The sequence below is a fragment of the Rhinolophus sinicus genome, linkage group LG02 (genome assembly GCF_036562045.2).
Source record: "Rhinolophus sinicus isolate RSC01 linkage group LG02, ASM3656204v1, whole genome shotgun sequence".
Classification (NCBI taxonomy): domain Eukaryota; kingdom Metazoa; phylum Chordata; class Mammalia; order Chiroptera; family Rhinolophidae; genus Rhinolophus; species Rhinolophus sinicus.
In genome coordinates, this window is record NC_133752.1 from 125,291,503 (window position 1) to 125,313,661 (window position 22,159).

General features: G+C 33.5%; 1 protein-coding gene across 11 annotated transcripts in view; it reads right to left on the bottom strand.

The window, feature by feature from the left end:
• METTL25 (methyltransferase like 25) overlaps positions 1–22,159 on the bottom strand; it is a 156,716-nt gene that overhangs the window by 58,913 nt on the left and 75,644 nt on the right. For 3 of the 11 annotated variants that reach the window (XM_074325343.1, XM_074325342.1, XM_074325341.1), the window contains exons 9-12: positions 17,104–17,197; positions 6,745–6,819; positions 6,098–6,169; positions 4,284–4,392 (exon numbers count right to left, since the gene is read on the bottom strand). In XM_074325343.1, coding sequence (XP_074181444.1) covers positions 4,300–4,392; positions 6,098–6,169; positions 6,745–6,819; positions 17,104–17,197 — 334 coding nt within the window. In that variant the 3' untranslated portion in view covers positions 4,284–4,299. The other 8 variants (XM_019754137.2, XM_074325347.1, XM_019754138.2 and 5 more) reach the window with 6 other exon arrangements.

The window sequence follows — 22,159 nt, forward strand, 5'->3', positions numbered from 1 at the left end:
TACCTACTTCATGAGTTGCTGTAAAGATTAAATGAGTTAATACAAGTGCTTAGGATAGTGCCTAAACAAAAATCAATGTTTTATAGTATATGAAGACAGAAACTTATCAGAGCCCATTTTCTATAAGAAATTTTGCTAAGTGATTTTAAGGCAGAATTGATATATCTCCTTAAGAAATACCCATAAAGACCATTCTGTGTTGCAGGCATTGTGTTGGGTACCAAGTACAGAAAAATGCAAGATAATAGTTGGGCGATGTAATCCACCATGGTTACAGAATTCCTCTGTGGAAGTCATACACAGATGAATTCCAGTGTGTTTCTTGGCCATTCGTCTCAATTTTAGGTCTCCTTAATATTACTTACTAAGTCAGAATCACCAATAGTGAAGTTAATATTAGAAACCTGTCCACTTGCATCAATTTTAACAGCATGTCTCTAATATATATTCACAAAGAATTGATGGCAAGAGTATTCTTACATGGCTTTAGAACAATGAACTAAAGGTGAGGAGATTTAAACAAAATATTTCTGTGTATTCCAAAAAGAAACTTTAAAGAATGCAGAAGAGCAGCAGAAAGCTATGGGGAAAAACAAGACAAAAGAAAAACAAAAAACAGTCAATTTAGCTCACAGCCATCTAAGAAAGGATGGAACTTCATGTCTCATGAAAAAGACTCTGGAATAACTATGCATGTTAAAAGGGGGTAGTAATAATAATACAAACTAAAACTAATAAATAATAATTGTTACACACAGTGGCTAACACCACAAATCAAAGAACAATTTTTAGATACATATAATATGAAAAGGCCTTTTGTATAAGTCTCTGCATTTATACCTACAGATATAATCACTGTCAGAAATAATCCTAGAAATAAACATTAATCTTCAGATTATCTCAGCAAAATTACTGATGTCTGTCTATCTATCTATCTATCTATCTATCTATCTATCTATCTATCTGGCAATATTTTTCATCCAATAATCAAATCCACTTTTAAATGAGGTAAATTCCGCAGATTTTGAATAAGGATCCTAAAATTCATTTGTAAGTTGTTTGATTAGAACTCAGAACACATTTTTTTTTCCTACAAAATCAATGTTATACATATAGTTAAGTTCCCCTTTCTATGCTTCTAGGGCATTTAACAAACATAATTGTTGCTTTTATATTAGGCATTCTGTACCTGGAATTATGTCCTTTACACTGAAAACTGCAACCATCTGCATCAGTGTGAGAGAGCAATGGGGTCTGAGAACTGAGACCACGTGTGTCAACATGATTAATTTGTTGTTACTGGGAAACTTTGCTCGGGAAAGATAAGACTGTAAACCAATAAATAACTTCATTGTTTGTTTCAGGAAATTCCCATATAATCCTTTATCTCAGACAAACAATCTGTTCACCTTGGCAAAGAGTTCACTTATCAAGCAACAGTTTACTCATCAAGAGTGGCTTCAAGGGCCGCTGGTTAGCTCAGTTGGTTAGAGCGCGTTGCTCTTAACAACAAGGTTACTGGTTCAATCCCCACATGGGCCACTGTGAGCTGCACCTTCCACAACTAGATTGAAACAACTACTTGGCTTGGAGATGATGGGTCCTGGAAAAACACACTTAAATAAGTTTTTAAATAAGTTAAAAAAAAAAAAAGTGGCTTCAAGACTCTCGCCTTGTTATAGATACTAAGCATAAAGCTATTGTCATGAACTTTTCCAAATTCTAGTGTGTTCTCCACCTAAACCACTCACAAACTGTGCCCCGTCAGAGATTGTCAAGACGGTTAAGACAGTCTTCTATTATTACAGAGCTCTAATAAACTTAGTTTTGCTTTATTAACAGGTTGTCTGAAGATATTTTATGTGAGTTCATATTATTTATTCCTTTAATCCTTGTAACAACCCTATGAGTAAGTTCTACTCTTATGTGTTTTAGAGATGAGAACACTGAAGCATACTGAATAAAGTGACCTACCCAAGGCTACAAAACAACATAATTCACATGAATCTAAACTATGGTACTAATGTTACTGAGTCTTTCTCCCTTCTAAGTCAGTCAATTTGAAGAATCCCTGAAGAATGCTGTGCTCTGACCCTCTCAGCCCTGAGCCCCTAAAGACTGTAATTACTACCTTCATTGTCTGTCTTCCTCCCTGGATGAACTAGGAGCTCTTTGAGGGCAGGGACATATTCTGTTTACTTCCATACTGCCAGTGCCTACCCAGCATAATCTCTTATACACGGCAGGCATTCAATAAATGTTAATAAAATAAATATTAAATGTAACTCCATTTTATAAATGAGGTTCTGAGATACTAACAGTCTTGCTTTAGCTCACCTGGAAAGGAAATGTTAGAGGCCACACTCCCGCCCATGTACCACAATCTTCAGCTCAATTGTAAACGAATTCTCAAGAGCAGACTGTTTGAGATGAGAGACTACAAACACTACAATGGGGGTTCACGTGTATAAAACTGCAGACCTACCAAAATACTATATTTCTTTGCTTTTTGCTGAAATATTATCATCTCAGTGTGATCATACAGGATATCTCATATTGATTAAATGCTTAAATCACATATTTGTCTCTGATTAATAAAAATGGAATACATTAATTGAAAAATGCAATTTCTGACAATGCTTTAAAACAGGGAATTCCTATGAAATTTCCTTAATACAGGTGTAATTCACTTCTCTATTCTAAACAGTGCTTTCCACATATAGAGTTCTACTTTATTATTATGAGAACTGAATGTTATATAAATATTTGGGCATAATGGAAAAGTTTAAAATTTTACATACAAAATAAGTCTGTCAATGCAAAGAAAGTAGGCTGGAAAGGTTTTCTGTTCATTCTGATATAGCTACTCATATAGTAAAGAAATAAACAACCTAAAGAGACACATAACCGAATGCAAATATGTGGACCCCGTTTTGATTCTGAATTGGTGGAACAAGCTGATATAAAACACTTTTGAGCAATCATGGAAACGTGAATGAGGACAAGTGAAGATACGTTATTATGGAAAAAAACCTCAACTTAGAAAAATATACTAAAATATTTATGTAAAATAATAGACTGCCTGAGCTCTGCTTTGAAATTCTCTGGGGGCGAGGTGGTGAGTGTGTTTGTGGGCATGCTCACGTGTGTACAGATGAAACAGTATTGGTAAGATGTTGGTAATTGTTGAAGCTTGTGACGAGAACATGGGGATTCATTGTACTCTACTCTCCATTTCTAGGTATGTTTGAAAATTCCAGAATAAAAAGTTTAAAAACCAGCTCATTTCCCCAGTATTGTATTAGTTATACAAAGTACCTGATCATTCACACACACATTGGCTGCAATCTCAATACTAATATCACAACCCAAAGTAAAAAACTATCCTTCTCATCTGTGGATAGACTCCAAAATTTAAGAAAGCAGTTCCTTTTTCTGCTTAGAGGAATTTTATAGTTTCTAGCTGGGCATTAAGGAAGCTTTTCCCAGCTGTCCATCTCTTCTGAATGTATTAGAAACCTTCAGTTATCTGCTAATTAAAGGAATCAGTGCCACACGGGATGGATAACTGCCCTTTTCTCATTTACTCTGGCTTTACTCAGTGGCTTTTTAAAAAAAAGCACAAAGTAATCTCATCAAGTGCCAACCCATGCCTTACTTTAAGATAAGCAACTTCAAGAATCCTTAAAATGAATATCTCACTTATAAGATGCATATTCTTTCAAGGACACAGTGTATTTCCTCGTGTAACTTAGATTAAAACGCAGTGTAAAATATGCTTTATATTAGGCACTTTTTATATCTGGCCTGGTTCCTGGGTATTTCTTTCCTGTAAGTGTGGATTCTAACCTTCTGATGACATGGAAAATCCTTCCAAAATGTGGAGGAAAATGCAAATGATTTTCAGTACCTACTAATTTTTACTATACTTATACCTATACCTTTCATCTGTTTTAAAGACACTAAAAGGCAAAATGTGTTATGTAGCAAATATCAAGGGTCTTAAATATTAAACAGGAAAATAAGGCTCAGAGTACAACGGGTTATTGACATACTAAATCGGGAATGTAGGTCAATCCTTTTATAATATTTTCACGAGTTCTTATTTTATTAATGTATGTTACGACAAGGAGAAAAAAGGATTATGGCATTCTGTTGTTAGCTATTATTTTATTGTTTATTTAAAATATAAGGCAATGTTTTAAAAATATTTATGTATGTAACATCCCATAGATGTTTTGAAAAGCAAAATTAGCAGAAGTTTCCACAGATACATCTAATACCTTGCTTCAACTGAAATCACTGCTGCTGCTTCAGAGCAATAACAGCATAACATCTGGGAGATTTCACAGGATCAAACAACTTCACAAGTGCAGACCATGCAATATCTTCCTGAAAATTGATAAGTGATTTAGAAATAAAACCATTTGTTGAAGATAAAAACGAGAGGTAAGTGAGACTACATATTGTAATATGAACACTACATAAAAAAAACGACATAAAACTATTCTTTGTTGAATAAAATTAACATTTATAATTTCACCTTCAGGAATTTATGCTGAGAAAATCATTAGAGATGTACTCAGAAAGTGAACTACAAGGTTACTCTTTGCTGTGATTGTGAAAAACTGGAATTTGCCAATAAAAATTGGGTATTACTTAAATAAATTACTATATGATGAAATATTATTCAGCTCTGTAGATTTAATGAAATGAAAAAAATTCTAAATAAATGAAACAAACTAGATGCAAACTGAATTCATAATTTGAATCCAGTTTTAAATATGTGCACATACATATATTTGCAATATATATGTATATGTATACACACATAGATATGAGAGAAGCTCTAGAAAACATACCAAAAATTTAATAGTTCTGAAAGGTGGAATTATTGTTACTTTTAATTTTCATTTTTTATTCTTCATTTAAAAATTTTAAAATATGTATTAATTTTATAATGTTTTGTAAATATTAAGAATACATAAATATTTCTCTGATTTCTATCACTTCATTACTAATCTATTAATCTTTGTGCACACCATTTGCTGCACAAATAGAAAAATATAGAAAATGCACCTATATTACTTAGGTCAATGAAAATTGTTTTGAAAAGAGACATGATGAGTACTTAGTAAAATTGACTGTCACCTACCAAGTTTGGAACCAAAGCTTTGCAGTGTTTTTTGACTATGTTATTAGCTTAGGAAAACACATAGTTTTCTAAATACTTAAAAATTGCCTTTCTCCATAAAATTATAAATTAGAACAAAAGCAAACATTTATTAAAATCCATTTTTTCCAAGTAGCCTGTTGAAAAGAAGAAAGGAAGGCTAATAAAGGGTTTCTATAGTGGAAACATAAGCCTGAATCCACAAATGGGTTTAATTTAAACAGTTCAAAAACTTTATTTTGATCACAGCCGAGTAAAACCTGCAAAAAGCATTGTCCCTAAAGATAACCAAAAGGACAGTATATTTAGTCAATTAACAGATAAATAAGACTGCAAAAACAAACAAACAAAAACAACCCCCAAAATCAGAAAGTCTTCATTGCTTAGAAAAAAGTTTCTAACTGCAGAGTGCATGTGTCCAAAAATTTAAAAGTGAAATAAAAGGCAAATTTTACAAAATGTAATATATATATAGTGTGTGTGTATATACATGTATGTGTGTGTGTGTATATATATATATATATATATATACACACACACACACATACATATATATATATATATATATATATATACACACACACACATATATATATAACGGTCTTCATTAATTTCAGACCATTTAGCTACATAATACATCATATACGATAGTTTGTGTTCACTGACTACTGTATAGTAATTACCATACAATTAAAATAATGTAAGCTTTATTATGGCAGTGTTGCTGCAGACATCTGTTATACATATGTTTATATTTTAATATACATAGAGTGAATATTTAAACTTTGAAAATACAATGCGAAAAATTATCTTATGTATTAATCCTAAGTTCTATGTGAATGAAACTTCTGGATATATAAATGGATCAATATTACTGGAATTAATAAAGGTATTTGTTATGAATTTAAAAATAACATAATTTACCTGCTCTTTTAGGTAGCAAAGTCGATCCAGAAGAATCAATGTCTCTATACAAGGAGCCAGAACAACTTTCAACTAAAATAAAGAATAAGATAGGATGGTGGTACTTAAAATAAAAAAAGAAAATAAAAAAAAGACTAGCTAAAAATTATGTTTAAGAAAATGCATCTACAGAAGTTTGTATAAGGCCAAGTCTTCAATACTCATTGTATATCTTCAGAAAATGAATACTGCAGAGATCAAAAGTTTCTCTTTAATAATAATAGGAAAAGAATGTCCTGTAAGTGACTTTGAGGTAGAATCCAAAAGCAATCATACATATGTGATAGAAAGCTTTTAAAGGGGAACTAAGAATGAAATTCATTAAAAGGAATGCTTGTGAAATAACAGAATTGAGACCAATATGTGTTCAAAGAACTCTGAAATTTCTTTCTGTGCATTTATAATACACTTTAGAGAAATCTACCATGTGTTCTCTTTATTACATTACAGACACCTAATATAGTTCTGAAATAGGAAATGATCCCAAATGGTTTTTTTACAGTATGAGAAACAACATAGATTGATTGGCCCCATAATAAAATTTAATAGGATTCTATTCAAGTCTAGCAACATACCCAATTTAATATGCTTAATTCTGAGAGATTTACCATATTAAAAGCTTCCAGCTCATTCATTCTAGGCTTATACTTCTCATAGTAGTCCATTATAAGTTTTTCTGGCAGCTTCAAGATAAAACAACAACAATAACAATAAATTTAACAATAGTTAATACTTTTTTCTTATCAAACATACCCTAAAGTAAAATAAACATAACAAAAATTTTAAATGAACTAGGGGTTTGAAGAGCTGTAAGGATATTCTTGCAGTCAATATAACTCTTTTTACTTAAATCTTCTCCATCAATATACGTCATTCAGCATATCACAAATAAAACCACCAAGAAAATCCTATTAATATAGTTTAATTTTAACGAGTAATGATGAAATATTTACTTTCATTTGTTCCTCTGTTAGGGGCACATAGTAGGAGCTCAATAAACATTTTAAAATAAAATTAAGATTTAAAAGAATATATGTAAAACTATATATTATAGAGAGTAATTCCAAGACAACAGGAACACAATAAAGGCATATATTCATATTTAGGGTAATTTCCTCTAACATCAACTAAATAAATCCATTAACAAGCATTTCTTCTGTTTTTTTCTCTAAAACATAGGATATCCATAGTACAATGAACCTTTGTGGATATCAGGTTATGTTCCGTATCACGTATATGTCTGTCTGTGTTACCACCAGTTGAGTTTATGCTCACTGAGTCAACTGTATGTTTCTAAACTTGTTATGCCAGTTATCTTATTGTAATGATACAAGTACATAATCAATGAAATATGAATGCAAAAAGTTGTTTCTAAAAGTTTAATGCCTTTGTGAAAAGTTTGATAAAGGAAAGTCACCTGAAGAAATCGCTGTCAAATTACATGTGGTCAAAATAAAAGAAAGACTGGATAAAAATTTAAAAATCTGAAAGGGTTTGTACTCAGATTTCTTCACAAATGTCTAAATACATATATTATGTTTTTCAAAGTCCCTAGTCTTCCTCTTGTACTAAATTTCTTTTGAATTTAAAAAGTACAAAAGGGTAATAGTGAAAAGTAAGGCTTTGTCTCATTCAATTTCTAGTGTAGCCTTCCAGAAAAGATCTCCCCCTTGGTACAGAACCCAAACAGATTACACCCCACCCCAATCCTTTTTAAAACTTTTCCCATCTTTGAATCAAATGAGTACACCCTGGATCCAATTTCTGCAGTGGAGCATATGGGACTGGATCCAGGCCTGTACTTCAAGCCAAGAAAAATTCTCATCTCGCAAAATTTTGTGTGTGTAAATTACAGTCTTTAGTCTTTACTTCTCTCCTGCCATCTCAGATCAGCAGTCAGGGGACAACTCAGAACACACCATCCTTTTTCAATCCTACCTCACCAGCATACTGCTTCCTACAAACATGGTTTTTCAATGTGATTCCGTGGGTTCTCCAATATTCTGTTTCTCATTTATGCCAAACTGGAAGCAGCACCACCTAAACTAGGAATTGTTGATTTTGCTGCTCAGGATATGCCACTTCAGCGAACTGTATTCTGTTGGTTTTGTGGGTGACCGGTAACCCTAGGCATGTTCTCTTGGCATCTTTCTACATCCCTCTTTATCTTCATTGTACTTTACAATACATATGCTTTCTGATTCTGTCAAAGGAGTTTGAGTTTCTGTTTTTCATTCTATTTGTTGCTTTTGTGTGATTCTGAAAAGGTGAACACATAACCTTAACTCTATTTAAAAAAATGGAAGTCTGTTGCCCTTCACTTTAAATGAAATGAAGTTCGACGTTGTAGACTGCATTATAGGTATGTTTGATGCAAAAAAGTTACGGTGGAACTTCAAACGGTGAAACTAATATATGCAAACCTGTGTCCAAAAAAGCAAAACAAATTTATGCCAAATTTGGTGAATAAAAGTACATTAATATGTTTTTAAGAAAAAAAATTCAGTGTTTAAGGTGTGATTTCATGTTTTAATCAGCTTTTTCAATCAAATGCTCAACTACCGGTCTGATCAGATTAGATCACAGAAATCATATGAAAAATTTAAAATAAAGACACCATCTCATTTAATCCTATTATTAGTCTGTAACATATATATACATATCTATGGTCTCATTTTATAGATGATATTATTAAGTGTTAATGCTAGTGAGAGCCGAGGGAGAGCCAACACCCTAGAGATAAAGGCAGGCATCAGAACTGCGGGATTGCCCCGTGTAGGTCATGCTTAGGAAAGACATACATGGAGACTTACAAGTTGAAGTGCACATTAAATGGAAGCTGGGAGTACTGGTCATGTGATCCATTGCTCCCTGCTGCCCATCATCCCGACTCCAGGTAAAGGGATTAATGACCTAAGCTCAGTAATAGGGCTCTAGCTCAGTGGGCTGTGGTTTGGTTCAGGGCAATATCCAGTCTTCAAGGGAAACTGGGGTGATACAGCAAATGAGCAGTCATGTTCAGGAGTCAGACAGACTGGATTGGAATCCTTCCTCCCCAGTTTCCTAGATTTTGGCCTTAAGCAGTCCACTTAACTTATGTTTCAATTTTCTCACCTGTAAAATGAGGGTACCAGTACACCTTTCATAAGGGCATCCTTAGTATTCAGTGAGATACTTAGCACACTGTCTGGCACAAAGCAAAGGTTCAATAAACATTAGCTTTTCTCATACTGTTTGTTGAAAATAAATATTTTCGAAGTTTTAGATTTACAGAAATTTTGCAGATAAGTTTCCATATAACCTATATGCACTTTACCCTATCATTAACACATTACAATATGGTTATTATAATAAATGAACCAATATTGATGCATTATTATTAGCTAAAGTCCATATTTTATTCAGATTTCCTTAGGTTTTAACCTAATGTTCAGCATCCCACCCAGGATACCACATTGCATTTAGTCCTAGTGGCTGTGACAGTTCCTCAGACTTGCCTTGACAGTGCATTTTGCAGAATGTTCCTTCATTGTCATTTGTCAGATGTTTTCCTCACATCCTATCGAAGGTACATACTATCAATATAAGCTATCACTGTTGCCATTGACCTTGATTACCTGGCTGAGATAATGTTTGTCAGGTTCCTTCACTGTAAAGTTCGTCTTTTATACCCTTTCCCTACTGTGCGCTTTGGAAGAAAGTCACTACGCATAGCCTATACCTAAGGGGTGGGAAGTTATGTTCCATCTCCTAGAGGTAAAGTATCTAAATAAATTACGTGGAATTCTTTTCCATGGGAAATTTGTCTCTTCTCCTCCCTGTCTTAATTAAAACTGTGTTTTTATAGATCTATATAAGGAGGTCCAGATAAGCAAAGGTGGACCATATTTTAACTTAATAGGGAATGGGTTGGATAAATAGATGACAGATACAGTTGTTCAGAGATCCTTCCCACATCGTATGTGATCAGAAGATGAGTTAGCAATTGACCTAGTACTCACCATTAGATGGAGGCTACTGAGAATGCTGATACACCCTTGGCTAGGTCATGATAAGCTCAGGAACTAAGGTAGGTGAATGTGGAGATAAGGTCCATTAGCTGATCCTGCCCAGGGAGCTAGGAAAGACATGGCCAGTGGCAATGAGGCTGAAGTGGGCCTGATAGTCTTAGGTTGACAGAGAAAGTCATCCATGTGATTACTCCAAAGAACAGAGAATCTTCTGTTACTCACTGAGAATCTTCTGGAGCACACAATGCAAAGGTGACTCAGTATGTTTCGTACTTTTAGAAATGATGCAGTCAGTATAAATAACTAATCTTCCTATGTTTGGAATTTATGGGGAATAAGATAGAAGTATTCTTTTTTAAAGTTTTATTATTTTTTATTAAATTTATTGGAGTAACATTGGTTAGTAAAATGATATAGGTTTCAAGTGTACAGTTCTATAGTACATCATCTGTATATTACATTGTGTGTTCACCACCCGAAGTCAAAACTGTCACCATTTATTTGATCCCCTTTTACCCTCATCTACCACCCCTCTCCCCTTACCCACTGGCAACCACTAAACTGTTGTGACTATGAAGTTTTGCTTGTTTGTTTGTCTTAGAAAGAAAGGAAAATGTAATGCATAAAGTTCTTCCCGTGTTTTCTAATGTATACCTGTTCAATTACTAGCTAATGGAAATAAAATTTGAATTTGCTACTATCTGCATAACATAATCTACATATAAAATATAAAGTTCAGCTCATATTCATTCTAAAATTGGTTAGTGATACATTATAGAATTATTACATATTTTCTCATTTGAATTAAGTCATTTGCAGATTTTGTACACCAATAATTCTAATAATAAAAAACAATGTGACTTTGAGTTAATGTCATTTCCTATATTAACAGTATTAATAAAATTAACCAGCTCTTATTTTTCTTCCTTAAATAAAAAATAAATAAAAGGTGTAACGGGTTTTCCTATTCTTTCAATGATTACATTGTCTACCACTCCCTAGAGTTAATGGTTGCCAGGGAGACATTTCTATACCTAATGCTTCCCTGTGGTTAGCTAGGAGAATAAATATAATTTTTATAGGCAATGTGGCTATTCTTATATAAAATTAGACTTATATTACATAAGAATGTTCTTTACTTAATGGAAATATCCTTTTATCTTCTGTGAATTTGGCATTAAAATATGATTAGGCTTGGTCCTTGCATGTAACAATTGTGTTTTTGATTACAGTTTCAAAGAAGTTTGTTAATTCTTGTTTTTTTCCCCAACTTTAATTGCTCCAAATCTATACAACCATAAGTTAAAGGAAACTTTGCTTTTAATAATACATATATTTTCAAGAAGAATTTGAGGTGATTTATAATATGAAACATAAAAATATATTAATAGTAGGGCCATTACAGAAAGGATAAATTCTCAAGGATATACAACTCAAGGGAGAAGGACACGATACCAAAATATCCTAGCTAAGCACAGCTGCTGAAATCAAGCATAGATTGCATTTAGAGCCTCCCAATCCCTAAGGCAAAGAAGTACGCTGAATGTTCTTTGGAGATCATCCTATGATGAAAAATTAAACAGAAATCACGTAGTCGTTATACGAGTATAACAGAACCCATATAACATAAAAAAGCTTCTTTTCCAAATACATTAAGACTCAGAATGCCTCAAACCCTACGCCCCATTTTAATGTGTTCCTGCCCAATCCCTGTCTGGGGAAAGGACCACGGGCCTGTGGTCTTCCCACAGGTACATGTGTCCTCTCTTCTGCCTCTCTCATGTTATGGGATTTAGGGTATTGGTGACAGGGCTGCTGCTGCAAGCTGATATGGTGTCTTTGTGCGAATTAGAAAAAGACTCCCCCCCATTACTTTGAGTGGACGCAGTCATGAGCCAAGGCAACTGCTGTGAGTGGAAGAGGGGCTGCTGGAATTTTAGCTACTGTGCCCTTCGCTAGATGACTTCGTGCAGAGCAAAAATAATGGCATAACCCTGTGTGCTCATCCTGCTGATGAAATGGTGCAGAATGAAACATCTATCCAAATAGGTGTGAAAGAGGTCAAATCAATCAACTAGATCTTTTTCTAGGGGAACATAAAGGGACTGAAAGTGATGTACCAAGTTTGATGAAGGTGGAAGCATACTCATGAATAAACAACCTATCGTAAGCAAAAATCTGGAGAGAAAAACGATTTAGGATAAAAAGTGAACTAGTTGGTAGTTCAGGATATAACTACCGGTATAATGGTGAAGGATTAGAAAACACGGATTATTCCTCAGAAAGTAACACTCACTCAATCACTATGCTGTGTTGAATCCTGCTCCCAGTAACAAACCACATCGTAATGAAACGAGGCTGTGCATGCTTTTCTGGGTTCTTGTGAAGCTGAGATTCCAGTCTTTCTTATGTCTGTGTATTCCTGAAATAACCTCCCACCAACGATTGAAAAAACCTGAGTAAATTTTTATTCCTTGCAAGTAGCCACATTTCTTCCTTCTTAAAACTTTGATAAAAGCAAACTACTTAATCACAGTTCTTATAATGTATCCCTACAGGGATGACTACTGTAGGTACAGGGTTCTAAATAGGGGAATATACTTCTTTCATGATGTGATTTGATACAGAGATGGGGCTTGGAAAATTAGATGCACTGGGAAAGGCACAACATCCCTGTGTAATATTCCTGCCCAAAATGCGTAACTTTAATCTTTAATTACTTATGAGGAAACACTCAGACAACTGGCCTTTTCAAAATACGTCAATGTCATGAAAGACAAAAAAAGAGGTGAAGAACTGTTCTAGATTAAATGTGACTGGGGACATGGAAACTGGATACGATGCCACATCCTGGACTGAGAGCCTTTAAAAACACGCCATGGAAGACAGAGGCAGAAAGAGGATGCCATTTTGTTCCAATAATGGCGACGCTAACTTTGCATCACTTGATTTGGGGTGTTGACCATTTTTATCCACTTCTGAAAATAGTCTGTGGGGGGTATTTTGAGACTGTGTCAATATCTTGTTCCCCTCAAATCTTTTATCTGATGGTTTTCATCCATTAATGATTCTCCTGTGAATCAGCTATAACCTTGGTGTTTGCAAAGAGCAGCAGGAATTTATTTATAGGAATAATGCGTATGTTTTTCTCATATCATCAAAGATGACAGGTTTTCTGTATATTTCATCTGTATCAGGAATTCGCTGTTTCTTTAGGGTCAGAGGAACTCATTTAATCTAGACCATTATGGATACAGGTAAAGGTAATGAGCTCCTTACATTTGTTGTTGGCCATACCGTGGATCGACTCCTGCCCTGGCACCCGGAGATTATGATCAGTTCTGATCTCTGATTTAGCGTCCAAAGATCATTTACTTGCCCTCTCCACATGTGCCCTCTCCTTTACCCTCATCTCTCGCCACTGCCTCCACTATCTGCTTTATGCTCCAGCAGTGCCAAGTCCAGAATCATGTTTCTTATTATATATCTCTGTGGTTTTTGCCTAGCCTACTCCCCCCACACACCTGAAAGGAATTCCTTGCTCCCTACCTTTCCACCTCATTTGCTTAACAGGCTCCTAGGCATCCTTTAAGACCAAGCTAAGGCACTGATGTAGTCTGTGAAATCTTCACAGGTAGAGTGAGTCATTCCTTTCCCCTATGCCTCCACCATACTTTATATAATGTCTGTTATTGCAAGTTCATGCTATAAACACTCGTTTTCTTTTTTCATGGGTTATGTCTAATTATCTTTGTAGCTCCAGAGTTTCCACTGTTCTTGGCACATGAGAGAACCTTCAAAATAAATATCTGCTGATGAACAACTAAATGATTTTGGTCTCAAAAGGTTTGCTTTTGCTAGCCTGATTTGGAAAAATATCTAAGAACATATTTTCTGAATTATCCTCTATCTACTTCCACTAAGGTTCTAGCTTAGTGGTTTTCAACTTGGTCCATTTAACAGTATAACTCCCTCCCCCATCAATTCACCAGGTTTATTGTCTTTATTTCATTTATTGTCATTTATTTGAATATTTGTATAGCACACACACACAAGCTCTAGAACATAAGTTCCTTTTATTTTTTCTTATGGACAAACAGTCCAGCTCATTCTTTGTCAAAGATCTTTTAAATATTTTGGTATGTTTAGTACTTTAAATTTAAATGGTTCACAAAACATGGGAAGTCACTATTATATTTCCCAATGTAATGCTCTAATAAGAGAAGCTCAGAAAATGGCAAGTCATTTCCCCAGGGTCAAACTTTTGAATAGTCAGAATCTCAGGTGAAAATTAATTTCCTTTTAAAAATAAACTATAAACAAATCCTTTTATTGTCCTTGATGGCAAAACTTTCATTTTAGCACTGATACTTCATGGCATGGGAGAGGAATAATAGGTTTGTGTATTGGACTGGAAATGTAAGTTTGGTTTTAATAACTTATCCTATTTCCAACCACTCTGGCCTGATGGACATAACTCTTTTAATTCCTCTTGCTTAACAATAAAATAAACAACCAAAAATAAAAAATAAAAAAGCCAAACAAACAACTCCCAAATTACATATACTCATCCACTTGCTTCCTCTCACCGGCACATCCTTTAACACGCCTTACATTGTTCTGAACCTTGGGCGTCTTGTTCCTTTTCTTTTTCTAACCAATTTTATTTGACCTATTTGTTTTTAATGAGCTCAAATAATATTATGAGAAAATCAGTGGGGCATTATTATTTCCTTTATTAACTAATAAAGGTAATCATGTAAGACTGATTTCACATGGTGATACTTATCTACATTAGCCTTTTGTGTTTGTGTGTTTCTAATTTTACTTCTCAGGATAGTGGTGGTTAATAATTGAGGTTTTGATGTTAGTTGAATCTGTGTTCAAGTTCCAGCTCTACTGCTTGCTAGCTCTTTGACCCTGAGGAAATGACTTGCCTTTTTCTGAGCCTCTCTTTATTAGATTATTACATTGGGAAATATAATAGTATTTTCCATAAATGTTTTGTGAAGAATAAATGAGATAATGTTGTGATGGCCTCAGCATAATAATTATAGTAAGTGCTTAGTAAACATTAGCTATTATTAATATTCTTAGCAGTAATAAAATAAACACATTAAGGAATTTTTACTATGATTATTATTAAAGACAAACCTGAGAAAAGAAAGCCATCAGAAATGATAAGTAAAATTCTTTCTGGATTTTTACTGTTTTGTTTTTGGCAAAGGATAATATATTTTTAGTTTAAGTAAAAACTTAGCTCCTGATTTGTGAAAATAAGGCATGGGTTTGTGTTCTTGATATTAAATACAAGACATGAAATTAAGACATGCAATTAAGATTAATTGGAAGAAAGACCAGTTTGATTAAAAATGTTTTTTATAAAACCCAGAAATAAAATAAGTATGATAACAGTGTCTAGTCTTGTTAATTTATTTAAGATTAGAAGGATCTTCATTTTGGTGACTAAATAAAAAATATTTATAGAAGTCATATCAGTAGTGTTATTACTAGTACATATGCAAAGATCAGAATAATAAAAACTAGTACTCTTTAGTTAGCATATACTATTATCTCATTTAATCTTTCTTAAATCCTACGAGTTAGACATGCTTTTTTCAAATACTGTATTTTGCTGTGCATAATGCGTTGCCATGTGTAATGTGCATGAACATTTTGGGCCCAAACTTTCAAGGGGAAAAAAATCTTTTGTTTTAACTTTTCAATTCAAATTTTTATTTGTTTATATTTAGGTACTTGTTTTTTGTATTATAAAGGAATTTTAGCATTTTTTTAAACATATTATGGTACAGGAAATTTTATGTGACAAATAATTACAAAACACAAGAACAGATACAAGGTACAAGAAATGTTATGTACCAGTTAACAAATTTACTATATTTACGCATCATAGAAGGCCCAGAACTCTTCATCATTGCAAGTTCGTAGTAAGTTCAACAAAACCGATTACTGTATTCAAGGGTATTATTTTGCATATGGATACAGTTATTGATTTCTAGAGTTACACTTTTAACTCATAAGCATAAATAAAAGAATTAAAAACATTTATATAGATATGGAATTAGTACTACCCATGTATAATGCACATCCTTATTTTCCCCTCACAAATTTGGGCAAAAAAGTGCGCATTTATACATGGCAAAATACGGTAGTCATTTCACAGGGATAGTTCGTACCCGTCTATTTGGTTTAAGTAATATAGCAACTGGGGAGTAAATGGGTAATTGGTACAATAAATAATACTCTTCAGCTTTGAAATAAATTAATCTTTGTAACTTTTCTCTTTCCAGAAATACATTTCATTCCTTTAACCATATTTTATTCTTTATTTCAATTTATAATTAATTAATCAAAATACCAGAGTGATCCAAGTTCAACTTAATATTTCAGTTAATAACTTTAATATTTCAGAATATTTCAGTTAATAACTCATTTGAATCATGTTGAGAGCCTATTTTATTCCTCAGTGTTAGAAAATATATTACTATAATTGGCTTACCTTTCTGTCTTCAACAATATGTTCTTAATTATTAGTTTGGGCCTTCTACGATGTTACTACTTTCCAGATTGTCACATTCGAAGGCTTTCTGAATTTAAGATGTTTAATTTTAATTAGCTATAGGATCTTTAAATAAAAGCAGTTCAAAATTAAAACCACTGTCTCTTGCTTTACTTACAATTCCCTTTTGTTCTGTTATCTTGATTTTTAACAGTATTTGATTTGAGAATTGGCATGTTTTTCCCTGAATAAACCTAAAGGGGGAATGTCTCTGGACAGCAAACTATACACATTGACAGGAAAGGTCAACTGAAACAAAGGTAATGGAAGTCTGGTTTCAATATAATTTAGAATATTTTTCACAAATAAGAGAAAAGTGGAAGGCAAATAATTTTTGTATGATTTCAAATGAAAACAATGAGTAATTATGTACTGACCTTGGACTCATCTAATCCAAGCTTCTTTAGTGACTTTCTGACATAGTCCAAAAAAGAAGAGGATTTGGAATAAATTTTACCAACATGCCGATCACTGCAAAACAAAATTGAATCATGAAATATTTTTAAATGCCTTCTGTGTATATGACGTTAGATCCAGATGTGATAAAAATGTATTAATAGTAATATTTTTGTGACCATTTTGAACTTACATATGATAAAGTATTTGAGATTTGCTTTTGGGAAGTCCTTCAACATACTGCAGTGGAAGACAATATTATGAATACAATACTATGAGAAAGAAGTTGTAAATTTACAGTATTAAAAAGCCTCATTTTAAAAGTGTACTATATAGGTCTTTCAAAAGTTTCCACTGTGCTCCAAAGCACATTTTAATTGTACTGGCTCAGCATGACAGCACACACGTCATTGCAACACATGCTGATAGTGGTGATAATTCAACAGCTCTGCAAAGGAAACTTCTTCCATGGCAGGCACTGATCAAGCACCACAATGCTGAGCTGGGTCTGACTTGATTTCATGTATGCCCCGCAGATTTTCATTATAATTTAAACAAAGTATCACGAGATGGCTTTAAATTTAAATAATGCAATGCTAGACTATCACATCTCCCAATTTTGGATGCAATGAGTGTAAAAATCAAGGGAATGAAAACTTTACCACCTCCCAATATCAAAAAACAATGAATAAAAGCGCACTCACCCTTGGCAGTACAAATACTAATCCCTATGATTAATTAAATATGAAGAGCTATCAATTCTTCCATTGAAATATACCTTAAATATCTAACTTCAGTTCTGTTTCTAGATGGCCACCTCAATTCCACTTCTTACCTCATGTCTGGATTATTATAACTACTTCCTAGTTAAGACTGAAGTCTGTCCCCTTCATTCCTGCCTATATTGTCACGCTATTTTCTTAGAGGGCAATTTTTATTTACCAACTCCCTGCTAAAAAAAAAACTCCTTTGAAATAATAGTCATTTGAATAGGTATAGGATCCAGGAAGCAGAAATTGCATTTTTAATAAGTTTTTATGTACTTATCAGATCCTATACATACTTATGTATCTTATGTATAACAGACGTCATATAATAGATATGTATCTCTTACATATCACAGAACATTGAACTAAATAACTGTGTGACAATTAAAATATATCATTTAATGTTAATTTCTTGCTCCTCATCTTAAAAAGGCTCTTAAGGTGTTTTGCAGAAACAAAAACATCTAGTTAGACTGTAACAGGAAAATACATTAATACCATAAGTAGATCTATTTATTAGTCAAGCAGACAGGGTACAGACAAGCTTAACTATACAAACAAACAAGTGTAATTTAAAACATACAGAGAACCACTGAACAAATACATAAGGAAAATGCAATGTAAACAAAACAAATAATGACAGCTAATATTTATTTCATGTTTACTATGTGCCAGAGATTCTTAAGTCCTTTGCTGCATTTACTCATTTAATCCATACAGCGCCATGTGGTAGGTCAAATTATTATCCTCATTTTAAAGATGGTGAAACTAAAGCACAGAGAGGTGAAGTAAACTGCCCAAAGTTTGAATTCAGGAAGTGTGGCTTCAGAATCTGGGATATTAACTGCTACTCAACATTACACAACACAGTACTTCAACAGGATTCATACTCAATATTGTTAAATTGCAGAGGAAGGATGCCCACCTGTGTGCTATAGGCAAACAGAAGTGGGCAGGCTCCATGACATCTTACAAGAGTGTGTCTGTGTATATTCTTACAGAAAAGCTTTGCAGGCCCTCCTGCTCTGCTCGAGGGCAAGGAGCTTAGTGCACTAGTGATGGTAAATACTAAGAGTTACAAAATTATATGAGGGATGGACATCAGGTAGGATGTCTTTTCTTTCCAAATCATGTATTGCCAGACTTACTGCATAAACTTCTCAGCAGTTAGGGCCAGTCAGAAGTATTTGGCTTACTTCCAAGTGGCACTCAAGAAATGGTGGTTATTTTCTGTTATTGTGCTTGGGGTAAAATCATCCCCAGTTTATAAGAAATCTTTTACAGTGTATAAAGGAAGATAGGTGAACAAATGTTATAACCAATGTGATAAGTACATGATGGTGAGCAGAAGAGAGCAGAGTTGGGTGTGATTTAAGTACTTCACAGAGGAGGATTTCAAAACGTCTGTTTCCAACAACAGTAGTAAGAAGTGAATACATAGTAACATACTAAAATTAGGCCAACACGTAAAATTTAGAAATACATTACAACAATTTGTTTTTATTTCTTAACAATTTGTTTTTAAACTGTACTCCTTAAAGACTCCAAAGAGGTACTTTAAAAGCTTACAGTCTTCCATAAAAACTGAAAGTATAATTGTCTAAGAAAAAAGTCCTTTTCAAAAATCTGTTGAATTTATTTGATTCGTTTGTAGGACTGTATTTGAAAATAGAGTGCTATTGCTAAAGAAGTCTACAAAAATTGGTTTATTACTTTCATAGTACTGGAGAAGAAGGAAGTACCAATGGTTCCATTTTGATTAAAAAATATATATATATATACATATACATTATATGTATATTATATATATATATATATATATATATATATTTTTTTTTTACAAAAGACAGAAAACCAATTTAAATATTACCAAACAACATGTGTAAGTACAGTGAGTCAAACTTTCAGAACTTTTGGAGGTAAAAAGTTACTTTTGTAGGACATGGCACCAATCTCTAAAGGCTGGGTATCTTCAAATTATCTTTCTTAAAAATAATACCTGCAAAGAGAATTTATGATGCAGAATGCAATCTGTTCTTTTAATTACAAGGAGACTATTTCATTCATCAGCCTTTAGTAGTGTCTATACCCTACTAAGGATAAATACTGCAACTCTATTAATTAAGAAACAAAATAAAAAAGAGGCAGCCCAAAAAAATGTCAAAAGTTACTAAATGGAAAACAAAAGGGCAGAATAGGATTAATAACAAATGGCATATGGGGCAATTCCATTTTTAATTTTTGTAAGTGCCAATCCCATTGCTGTCATTTTATAACACTTCAGATTTAGAGTCTGCCTTTGATAATTATATATCACAACATTACAGATTCACTGTAGTCTTACATTTTGCTGAAGTGTGTGAAGATAAATAAAGCCTACTGTCCATTAATTAATATGATTAACATAGCTAATGTAATTGCTTTCTGTCAGAAAATGCCTAAGGTAAGAGATATGGATACCATCTCTGCTTTTTTTTATGTATCTTGAACATCTCTTACTTGCTGAATTTTTACTCTTATATGAAAATGCTGAAGTATCTCTGTCTGAAAAAAGCAAGCAAGCAAAACAAAACCTCCCTCTGATCCCATATCCTAGAACTATCTACAATATGACAGATGTCACATGACCAAAGGATAGCGAGTTGAATCCTATACAAATTCAATATACACTTGGTTATGTCATTAAAAATATTGTAAAATATTTTATGTATTTTATACTATAGACAGGCAAACAATATGTACTTGAACATTTTACATATTTTAATTACTGCACTGGGTTATATACTGAAAATCATGTATACAGTACTTTGTAGGAAATGTAAGGAATTTCCAAGGGTAAATTTTACTATATGATTCCTCTCTATGTTGCCATTGTATATTATTAATTTTCTATATTAATTATCTTACTCATTAGACAATAAGTCCCTTAGTTATTTGGCCCAGAAAGCATGGGTGCCGTGCCAAACAGTGGGTGGCTATTGCTGTGATAGGACTGCTGGACTTACTTCCAAACATTGCTTAGTATTCTGAATAAGAGAAATAGTACTATTCTTCTGGTTTTCCAGTAATGGCCAATAGTTACCTTTTTTAACATGTATAAGTCTGTCGTCTACTATAAATGAGCTCCCTGATGGCAGAGTCCATAGACTAACAGATTATCTGCCAGTCCTTACAGTATCCAAGAGCATAGAGGGTAGTGCTTCACACATAGCAGATTGTCCAATGAACATGACTGACAGCAGGGTAAGAGAAAGATTCAGGCCACAATCCAAAGTTTTGCCTTTTTGGCAATAAGAACTCTTATAATCAAGAGTACTTTCTGAAATGGTGTTGTACTAGAAAAAAATAATAAAACACTTGGACTAGAAGTCAAAAGATCTAAATTCTACCTTCTGTAAACAAATCATCTCTCAGAGCCCCAATTTCCTCACTGAGAAAATGGAGGTAACATCTATTTCATAGGGCAAAGATGTAAATGAGGTAATGCACGTGGAAGATAATAGTAAACTGTACAGTTCTATGGAAATTTTAGGTGAGGCAGTATTTATTTTGGTAATATAACTGTGTTGGTATTTTATTTTTTAATTAAGTATCGTGAGTTGTTAAAAGTTTTGCTTTTACTTACTGCTTGTACAAGAAGTTTCACTTACTGCTTGTACAGATATGCAGTGGTCACTTATCATGGAATATAGTAGGTTAACTATAGCTGGAAGTGATTTTAAAGAAATCAGTTTCCAAATCCTCTGCTTTCTTATACCCACACTTTCCGAAAACTCATCTAGCTGAGAAGGTGCCTGGAAGTCCAGATTCTGTTTTACACATCCCATTTCACAAACAGCCTGTCTTCAGCTTTAGCTTGACAAAGAAAATGCATCCCTCTCATGCATGGTACTGTCTGGCATTGCTATGAGGTAGGGTGCAGGAGGTCCTCTGAAGCATCAGAGACAAAATTATTTCTTTACTAAAAGCACTATAAAGGCCACCCCCATCCATCTCAATAGGAGATACATTCCATTCCAGCTTTACTCTTCATGGTTAATAATTTAAGATAAAAACTTCTAATGGATGTTGTCTACATGTATAAGTATTTACAGCACAATAACTCAATTCAGAATAACTTTTTTTTTTTTTTTTTTAACACTTAGAGCCTAACTGGTATAGGAAATTTTGTTGTCAAATGGATGTGATATAAAAAAGTAAAAGGAGAGCAAAGACCAGTCACCAAAGGGAACGGATATTGCACTGCGTTCCCATTATGGATTTAAAGCAT